Source organism: Hemitrygon akajei, chromosome 25 (genome assembly GCF_048418815.1).
Source record: "Hemitrygon akajei chromosome 25, sHemAka1.3, whole genome shotgun sequence".
In the NCBI taxonomy this organism is placed as follows: Eukaryota; Metazoa; Chordata; class Chondrichthyes; order Myliobatiformes; family Dasyatidae; genus Hemitrygon; species Hemitrygon akajei.
Window position 1 is genome coordinate 38060288 of NC_133148.1, and position 9943 is coordinate 38070230.

Below are 9943 nucleotides of genomic sequence, written 5' to 3' on the forward strand. Positions count from 1 at the left end.
ATAAACGGGAAGGAGGGGACGAGCACATTACGCGAGCGGCATTAGATCTGAGCGAAAACGCTACTTTTAAGTTAAAGGCGATCAATAACTTTTCCTGGTAGGCTGCAGTATATATATTTTTTACCAGTCGTTAGGAGATATTGGAATGTTGTTCAGTAAAAAAGTATACGCAACGTATATTTAAAAGTAGCCGTGTTACAGGCACGGTTCGAAAAAAAGCATTTGCAATATGTATTTGTTTATGTTACCATATGGATTTAATTAAAAGTTAAAAAATCCTCACGTGTAATATCTTTCTGTGTAAATATCTCATATTACAACGTGGGACACCTGCGGCTGAAAATCCGGTGCGGCCTAAAATCCGGTGCGGCCTGTACAAGTACAAAATTGATTTTCTTTCTAAAATTAGAGCCAGCGGCTTTTAATCAGGTGCGCTCTGTAGTCCGGAATCTACGGTATGTCTGTTAAATGGTGAAGTTAGGCTGCATCACATGCCAGGGCGCTCGCTTCAGTTACCTGATGAGGTAACTGTAGCTTTTGGCCAGGAGCAGATGTTGTCCGGTGCCGCCCAACCTTCATAGACTATTTCAACCCTTCTCCAGCTGGCAGGAGTGGCCAAGTCTCTGCCCATCTGCTCCTGACTTCCAGCTCAAGCTCCTCTCTCCTGCTCCGTGTCCAGCAAGAGGCTCCTTCTGCCTCCTCCCCCATCCCGCGAGCTGCTTGGTTCTTGCTTTTCTCATCGAGGCCCAGCGTAGAGAGCAACCTCCATGCCTGCCTCGCCCGGATCCCTCTACAGCCGATCTCCACGGGGAATAAGCCACGCCCGTCAACCTTTTCTTCCTGCACTCTGGGCCGGTACTTCCTGTGAGCCTCCTCGTATCCTTCCTCCCGTGGTGCTGTGAGGGTGATTCTCTCGTCTTCGCTGGACCGCGGTACAATCTGGTCCAAGTGTGGTTTGTACCACCTCCAGGGACTGCAGCTTCCGCCCCACATCAAGCCTCATCTCCCACGATTTGGCATTTTTGTAGTAGATTGGATTTAAGCCTCTTTAAGACTGCGGTGGCCCTCTCCTTGATGGAAGTGACTGCCCTGTTTTCGTCTCTGCTAGCTGGTCTTCTTTTACACCTCTCTCACTCCTGTGTGTCAGCAAGCGTGGTGCCATCCTTGTGTTACAGCTGTTTTGTATCCAGACAGTGTGCCGGTCAACCCCGCTGATCACAAAGCGTGCAGTTAGGGTCCTCTCTCAGCCCCTGTGCATGCAGCTGTGATGGTGTAGGGGGACCGCAGGAGTAAAGAAATGCGGAAGGGCTCCACTCTCCAAAGTTCTGCGCTTGGGGAGATCCCATTTTATCCAGGCACCTTGTGACCCCGACTCCACTGCCTTCGATAACCGCCTTTTGCCCTCATGGTTCCGTGCCTCTGCCTGGACCATGTCACGCGCATCTCTTGCACTTGCACTATCCCACCATCGGAAGTTACAGGGCCAAAGCCTTGCCGTCCCAGGCGTGGGTTGCCGATGATGTCTCTCGGTTTCAGGGAGCTCGCTGCCTGGTCTGTGGCCGAGTTGGTGGCCCACTTAACGGCCTGATCTTGTGACTCCTGCTTGGTTTAATACCTTATCATCAGGGCCCCTGCGTGTTCACACAACTTTACACTTTAATAGTGCAAAAGCGAAAATTAAAAAGTAGTGTGGTAGTGGGTTCAATGTCCATTCAGAAATCTGATGGCAAAAGTCAAGTCAAGTCACTTTTATTGTCATTTCGACCATATCTGCTGGTACAGTATAAAGTAAAAATGAGACAATGTTTTTTCAGGACCATGGTGTTACATGACACAGTACAAAAACTAGACTGAACTAAGTAAAAAAAACAACACAGAAAAAAAAGACACTAGACTACAGACCTACCCAGGACCGCATAAAGTGCACATAAAGTGAAGAAGCTGTTCCTGAATGTGTGCCTTCAGGCATCTGTACCTCCTCCCTGATCATAGCAATGAGAAAAGGGTATGGCTGGATGGTGGGGGTCCTTAATTATGAACCTGCCTTCCTAAGGCACTGCTCCTTGAAGCTGCCTTTAATACTTCAGAAGCTAGTGCCCATGATGGAGCGGACGAATTTTACAAGTTTCTGCCACTTATTTCGATCTTGGTGCAGTAGCCCCTCACCTCCCTCCCAACATACCAGAGGGCAATGTACTCCGGTATTGGCCCTGGGAAATCAGGTGCAGGCTGTTGGATCTTGGTTATTTTCAATCCCTGGGTTCCTTTCGGAGTTCAGGACTGAGCGAGAAACTTTGATTTATTGGTGCTTCGCGCTGCTTTATTTTAAAGTTTAACCTAAAGATAGGGAGCGTTTGAAACTGAGGAGCTGAGCAGAGCCGAGATGAAAGATTCAGAGACTGCACAATTAAAACAATAACACTTGTATAATGTGCTTACACTTTTTAGCAAATTAAGAAATGAAAGGGTATATAGATATATGTAACTGCTATACCACCTTTTGCCAGTAAGTGGCGACAAAACACATACTGTGTTAAAGATTCAGATTGTTAAAAGATACAGATTATGAGGGGTGATTGGTAACTTCGTGGCCTAAGGTAGAAGGAGTCAATTTTACATAAACCTAGCACATTTATTTTTCAACATAGTCCCCTCCTACATGTACACACTTAAGCCAGTGGTCGTGGAGCATACGGATCCTTTCTTTGTAGAAGTGGTCCATAGCAGGGGTGATTGATAAGTTCGTGGCCTAAGGTAGCAGGAGATGGGTTATCAACTTCAAACTTTGTGTTTTCACTCAAAGAGTTGAACTGCACGTGCATGTAACGAGAGCGACTTGGACCTCCAGGTAGTCCACAGCAGGGGTGATTGATAAGTTTGTGGCCTAAGGTAGAAGGAGATGAGTTATACAGCTCTCATTACATGCATGTGTAGTTTAACTCCTTGAGTGAAAACACAGAGTTTGAAGTTGATAACTCATCTCCTTCTACCTTAGGCCACAAACTTATCAATCACCCCCTGCTGTGGACCACTTCTGGAGGTTCCAAGACGTCAGTTTCTACAACGAAGGGATCGGTATGCTCCACGACTGCTGGACTAAGTGTGTATGTGCAGGAGGGGACTATGTTGTAAAATAAATGTGCTAGGTTTTCTAAAATTGAGTCCTTCTACCTTAGGCCACGAACTTATCAATCACCCTGGTATGTCAGTGAAAAAGAAACTGCGATTAAAGCTACAGTCTAGGAGTGCCTCCTCTCCTCTGTAGATTGGAGTCAGTGGAGGGTGGGCGGAAGGTGAGGATTAACTGCCTGACTGACCATGTCCTCCCCTTTTCCCCTCAGGTACGCCATCACTGTCTGGTATTTCGACGGCAAGGAGAGGATTGAAGCTAAAGAGCGATTCAAGAGAGGTGCGTCCCCCCCCCGGTGAATCGCGCGTCAGATTTGGGCGTGGGGGGTGCGGTTACGCTGCGGAATGACTAGAGACGGTGTTCGATACAGTCAGGCGCTATTTCTGCCCCGTCTTGTTTCCCGTTCGCGCCAGCGACTCGCGTGCTGCTTCTCCAAGCTCTCCAAGTGCTTTCCCCTCGAAGCTTCAGGGGGAAGCTCCTGCCCGCCCTTGTTTCAGAAGGACTAGGGAGGGAGTTTGACGCTGCCCCTGAGGAACTAAAGAGGGGCTTTAAGAGAGAGTGACCCCAAGCAACCCAAGGAAATGGCTCACGGGACAAACTAGCAGAGCTGCCATTCCCAGCCTGGTGTCCACGGACCCCTTTCTTAACGGTATTGGTCCATGGTGTGAACCCCTGCTTTAGAGCACAGAAAGTAGTGTCATCTTCTTTATAATGTTAGGTGAGGCCATTCAACCCATCAGGTCCATTCTGTCACCCCGGAGAACAATCCCTTGTTGTCCCCCACACGTGTAATCTAAGTGACTTTGATGGTGGAATGACTGTTGGTGCCAGATGGGGTCACCCGTCTTGTAAAGACACTGCCCAGAAGAAGGCAATGGCAAACCACTTCTGTAGAAAAATTTGCCAAGAACAGTCATGGTCATGGATAAAGTCCATGTCATACAACACGGCTCATAATGATGATGTCATACAAAACAGCACATAACAGATATTAAAGCTTAAGAGTAAAACGTGCCATTTACATCAACCATCAACACAGACTGATGAGGTGCCAGGGGCAGCCCACACGTGTCGCCATTCTCCGGCGCCAGCGTAGTGCGCCCACAATCTACTTGCCCTAACCCTATCCCGTACGCCTTTGGAAAGTGGGAGGAGACCCACCCAGTCACGGGGAGGGAATGTACAAATGTACAGACAGCGGTGGGGATTGAACCCTGATTGCTGGCGCTGCAAAGCGTTTTTTGACTGCTACGCCGCAGTGCAGCACGCTGGGATGGGAGAGGGAAAGGCTGAACCCAGTGGGCTGAACGGCCTCCTCTGTTCCAATAAACCAATTCTGAAATCTGTTTTGGGGACTCCCATTTGGTCCCGACACGACATCCGAAGCAGAACTAAGTGCAGAGAAGGTCTTAAACCATCTGTCAGTCCCGAATGAACTTCTGTGTAACCACGGTCCGTTCACCCAAACCCCTGACGGGGCAGGAGTGTTTAAATACCTTCCCTGGCCTGTTCTTTCTCACGTGTTGTCCTCCTCTCTTCACAGCCTTGGCTCAGAAGGCCCTGAAGTTCGACTGAGACCAGGGCCACCGGAAGCTGCGTCGGACGGGCCAGTCGCCTCGCGGGCGTGCATCGCGCCACTGTGTCAGCCACTCGTGGACTCGGTGGATCTCCTGCTGCATCTGGAGAGGGCCACCGACTTCACGGACAAATTGGCCTGGGTCGAGTGGAGCCTGACCACTTTGCTCGTGCGTGGTGGGCGGAGGAGAGTGAATGCTGGAAGTCTTGATCGTTCTCTCATCCTCCTCTCCCCCCCTTCCCAGCGAGGACAGCTTCTGCCCCCCCCTCCTCCACCTCTCCAACCCCGCCTCTGTGTTGTACACCACATGTTTGGTCCCTGCGCCTCGGCCTATCAGCGTTGGACTGGCCCGTGGAATCACAGAGGGCGACAGGGGAGAAACAGGCCTTTTGGCCCATTTGATCTATGCCAGCCCTTGATTCAGCCTAATCCCATCTCCAGCCCGGAGGGGGAAGCATGCGTCAGGATCCGTGCGGGAGTTCCCTGGTGATCCGACGGGCTGCACCCACTCTCCCCCTACCACTCCCACCTGGGAGATGAAAGGAAGAACTACCAGCCCCTGTTTTTTTGGGGGAGGAGGAGTTGGAGAGAAGGGGGTGGCCAGTTACAGCCCCTCAGGAGGATACCATCAGCTGCGGAATCCGAGCTTCGACCGGCGTGACCCGGAGCATTCTTGGCCCAGCGGATGTTGAAGCCAAGTGACGCGAAGCTCTCGCCCCCTTGGACACCGTGCCCCCCTTTCCCCACGAACGGGCCAGAACCTCCAGAAATTGGAGACCAACCCATTACCGAGGCCCGGGAGCACGCAGGCCAGGGAAGGCATCTGAAAAGAGTTGCATTTTAAAAATGAGATCTCGCTGGAGAGGGAAGGACGCTTGGCATTTGGTGTACACAGCAAGATCCCACAAGCAGCAAAGTGGTGGAAAAATAATAATGTTGATTGGTTGAACTGGCCAGGACATAAAAGAACACCTGTATTCTTTTAAGGACACATTTTGAGAGGGTAGTCTTTGGTGAGGGGGGGGGTCTAATTTGGCATTTCTTTCAAGAGGGAGTGCCCCCTCCTCCTCAGGGAGGGGCTGACATCTGGATTTCCACGGTCAAGTTCCCAGAGCAGGACTTGACCCCAGAGACCTTGGATTGTCAAGGCGGGTGGGGGGAATCCTGCCAGCTGTCTTCTCTCTCCCCTGCGGACTTCCCGCGCCCCTCTCCGGCAGGGCCCCGCGGTCCGGCGGGCTCCTATTGTCCAAGAGCGGGGTTTGACCCTGGCACCCCTGGGAAAGGGGTGGAAAGTTACGGGGAGAAGGTGGGAGAATGGGGTTGGGAGGGGCAATTAATCAGCCGGTGGCCTAATTCTCCTCTCGTGTTTCACGTCTTCACCCGGAATGATTCTGAATTTTCCCCGGGAAACTACGTTTTGAGGGTAATTCTTTGCGGAGCCACTTTAGATTTAACGCATTCGCCTTTGGAGAGGGAGATGGTTTCGAGGGGGTTTGGGGCCTTGATACGCAAATCACCTAAATTGTTAACCGCGCTCTCATCTGATGCTCCCGCTTGATGACGGGTTCAGCGCAGTACTGTCTGAGATCTCGACGTTGTACTGGGTGCGCGAATCGGATTAAAACTGAGTTGTTTACTCTTGCGGTCGGGCTGCTGCTGCTGGGGGAGGCAGGAGGAGCAGCAGACCATCTGCTGGATTAACTGGGGGGGCCGAGCAGCATCCTGTGGGAGGGGAGGAGCTGTCGGCGTTTCAGGTCGGAGCCCTAGATTAGGCTAGCTCCATTTGCCAGGAACATCAAAGCTTACGGCGACAAGTGCCATTCGCGCAGGTTCCGAGGATGCCTCCAGGTGTCGCCACGCCTCGGGCGCGGAGATGTTAGCGTCACGTAACGCGGTGGCGTAGAGGTTAACGTAACACTTTACAGTGTAGTCAACCCGGTTTATTTGCCTGTGACCGTGTGGGTTTCCACCCAGTGCTCTGATATCCTCCCACAGCCCAGTGACGTACCGGTCGATGGGTCAATTGGTCATTGTAAGTTGTCCCGTGATTAGGCCAGGGTTAAAATCTGGCAGTGTGGCTCGTAGGGCCTATTCCGCACTGTGGGTCAGTAAAAACTTACTAACTCTAACCTGTACATCTTCGGAGTGTGAGGGAAAACCGGAGCAGAGGAGGGAATCTCACATGGTCACAGGGGGAATGGATAAAGTCCTGCCAGACAGTGGCTGTGGTGAGCCCGGGTCACTGGTGCCGCAGATAACATTACGCGAACAGCTACACTTCCATGCCGCCCGCTCGCATGAGGCCTGACGCAGGATTTCGACCGGAAACCTCGGCGATTCCTTTCCCTCCCGCTGATGCTGCGCGCCTGCCGAATTCCTCCTGGCTCTGGATTTCAACATCCGCGACGCCCTGCCCCTCCCGCGAAGCCACGTGGCCCCTTTGACGCTGTTTCACGATTGAAGACAATCCCGACTCGAGCCACACACCCGCTTTTACCCAGAAAGCCGTACAGAAGGGAAACAGGCCCTCGGGCCTAGCGGGCCCCTTCTGAGCCATGAGCCCATTTAAACTGGACCCTTTCGCCTGTGTGCGGCCCATATCTGACCCACGACATTTGCCAATGATAATAAGCTTGATTCTGACCTTTCCTCTCCGCGTACCTGTCCAAGGGTCCTTTAAATTTGTAAATCGGCCTAGTTCTACCACCTCCTCTGGCACTTCATTCCATGTACAGCCACCCTCTGGGCAAAAATCAAGTTTAGGCTGAGAGGGAAGAGATTTAATAAGGAACCTGCAGTGCTGTGTAAAAGTCTTGGGCACCTTACCTATATGGAGATGTGTGGAATAAGCCTTTCTGGCCCTTTGAGCCAGACGGCCTAGCAACCCCTGATTCAATCCTAGCATTCTCATGAGACAATTTACAATGGCCAATTAACCTACCAACCGTTACGTCTTTGGACTGTGGGAGGAAACTGGAGCACCCGGAGGAAACCCACACAGTCACAGGGAGAACTTACAAACTTTACAGATGGCGGCAGGATACAGTGTTGAGCTAAAGCCTTATGGACACTTATAGACAGCTTGGCCAGCTGGTGGTATAGTGGCATCAGCGCCTGACTTCGGAGCGAAGGGTCGCGAGTTCGAATCCAGCCGGCTCCCTTGCAAGCTTTCCAATCCTGGCTGGGTTGAGAGTCGAGCTAGCAACTCGGCCTCAAAAAAACAAGGAAGCCTGCTAGAAAAATGTCGTCACGGTGGCATCCCGATGACTCTACTCGGAGTTAAGGGCTTTCTCCTTGCATATAGATAGCTAGGGTGCCTAAGACTTCTGCACAGGACTGTGTTTGTCTACATGGAGTGGAGAGTGAGTTTTGTAAATCTGACGGGAGCAAAGGTTGGGTTGTGGGACAGGTGGCAGAGAAGGAGTGTCAGGGGTGGGTGCAGACAAGGGGTATCAGTTGGCATGGGTGTAGACACACCCAACCCTGAGACGCCAGGCAAGGTCATTGGATGCCAAACAATTGGTTTACTGATCATTACAGAATGTCTCTCTGGTGCTTCCCTCTACCTTCCCCTTTCCCCAACCATGATTCCCCTCTCCCTGTCCCCTTTCCCACTCTCAGTCCACAATAGAGACCCAGATCAGAATCAGGTTTATCATCACTCACACCTGTCATGAATTTTTTTTGTGGCAGCAGTACAGTGCAATACATATAATTACTACAGTACTGTGCAAAAGTCTTAGGCACCGTAGCTAGAGCTGTGCCTAAGATATTTTTACAGTACTGTACGCCCTTGATCCCCCAAACCTGGAAATCGACTGTGAATTCACCCTGTCTAAGCCCCTCGTGGTTTTATACACCTCATTCGCCTACACTCCAGCTTCCTCGCCCTCTCTCTAATTAAATGTCCATAGTGTGTAGGGAAGTGGTGAATGGGTGGGGGGAATTACTACGGGTTCAAGAAGGAAAATAAGTTTCGTGCTAATTGGGGTTGGCTAGTGTGGGCCCCGCGGGCCGAATGGCCTGCTCTGCCTCGCGTGGCCTATCTCAGCGGCGCTTCCTGCGGATAAGTTGTGGGAAGTCGTGCATCGAGCAGCACCTGTTCGCTGGTGCGACGTGGAGCCTGAAGCGTCCCGGAGGGAGATCAGCGAGGAGACATCGGTGACTGGCCCACCCGTCGGCTGCACACTGCGGCAGATACCTGAGGTACCGGGTGCTGTTCCCTCGATCCTCCGGCTGAGGACTGCGTGAGGTGGGGGTGTTTCCTTCCCACACACACGCAGAGGGGTTTGTACCATGATGCCTCCACCACCCCCCTCTCTAGTTTCCCACTGCCAGCTGCTCTGGGTAATCTGTTCCTTATTAACACAGGTAAGCAGTTTATTATTGACCCGGGTGATCGGTTTATTAGAATCAATCGGGTTTATCATCACTGACGTGAAATTTCTGGCAGCAGTGCAGTGTAAGATGTAAAATTTAAAAATGATTGCATCCTGTGATGCGGCTACAGGCAAATTCTAAACTGCACTTGTGTACGCTGCTACAATTTAAAGATATTTATTTTGAGATGCAGTGTGGAACAAACAAACCCTTCTGGCCCAACAAGCCCAGGAACCCACCCATTTAACCCTAAACTTATCACAGGACAATTTACCAATGATCGATTCACCTAACTTGTACGCGTTTGGACAGCGGGAGGAAACCCACACAATCACGGATAGAACGTACAAACCCCTTACAGAGGGCGCCGGAATTGAACCCGGAACGCTGGAATGCCCTGAGCTGTCATAGCGTCATGCCGACCGCTACGCTAGCATGATGACGCATACCCCCCCCCCACCGCCCCAACTTACCACCTTCCAGCCTCTCTGTTCCATCCTTCCCCCCCCCCCCCCATCTGGTTCCATCTGCAAGATAGCTAATCAGCTGGAGAGTTGGGCTGAGTTCTTGTCCGATCTTGGCAATTTACTTGCAACCGTTTTGTCACCCATATGAGGAGACATCGTCAGTGCGCTGTTGATTCTGATGTGTCCTCCTAACGCTTGGCCTTTATATATTTATCAATCCGCTGACTGGTCTTCATTTCGAAAGCTCAATTGTGATGTAGGGAGGAAGCTATTGGACAAGACCAATGTGGTCTACAAAATCCAATGCGGGGACTGCAGCAAATATTATGTCGGCCACTTGTGGAGAAAACTTTTCACAAGGATCCATGAACATCAACCGGCTGTAATGCA

General features: G+C 51.3%; 1 protein-coding gene across 1 annotated transcript in view; it reads left to right on the forward strand.

Annotated features, from left to right (window-relative positions):
• LOC140716159 (prolyl hydroxylase EGLN2-like) overlaps positions 1 to 6342 on the forward strand; it is a 31325-nt gene extending 24983 nt beyond the window's left edge. The window contains exons 4-5 of the mRNA XM_073028808.1: positions 3342 to 3409; positions 4674 to 6342. Coding sequence (XP_072884909.1) covers positions 3342 to 3409; positions 4674 to 4705 — 100 coding nt within the window. The 3' untranslated portion in view covers positions 4706 to 6342. The remainder of the gene's footprint in view (positions 1 to 3341; positions 3410 to 4673) is intronic.
• The last annotated feature ends 3601 nt before the right edge of the window (positions 6343 to 9943 follow it).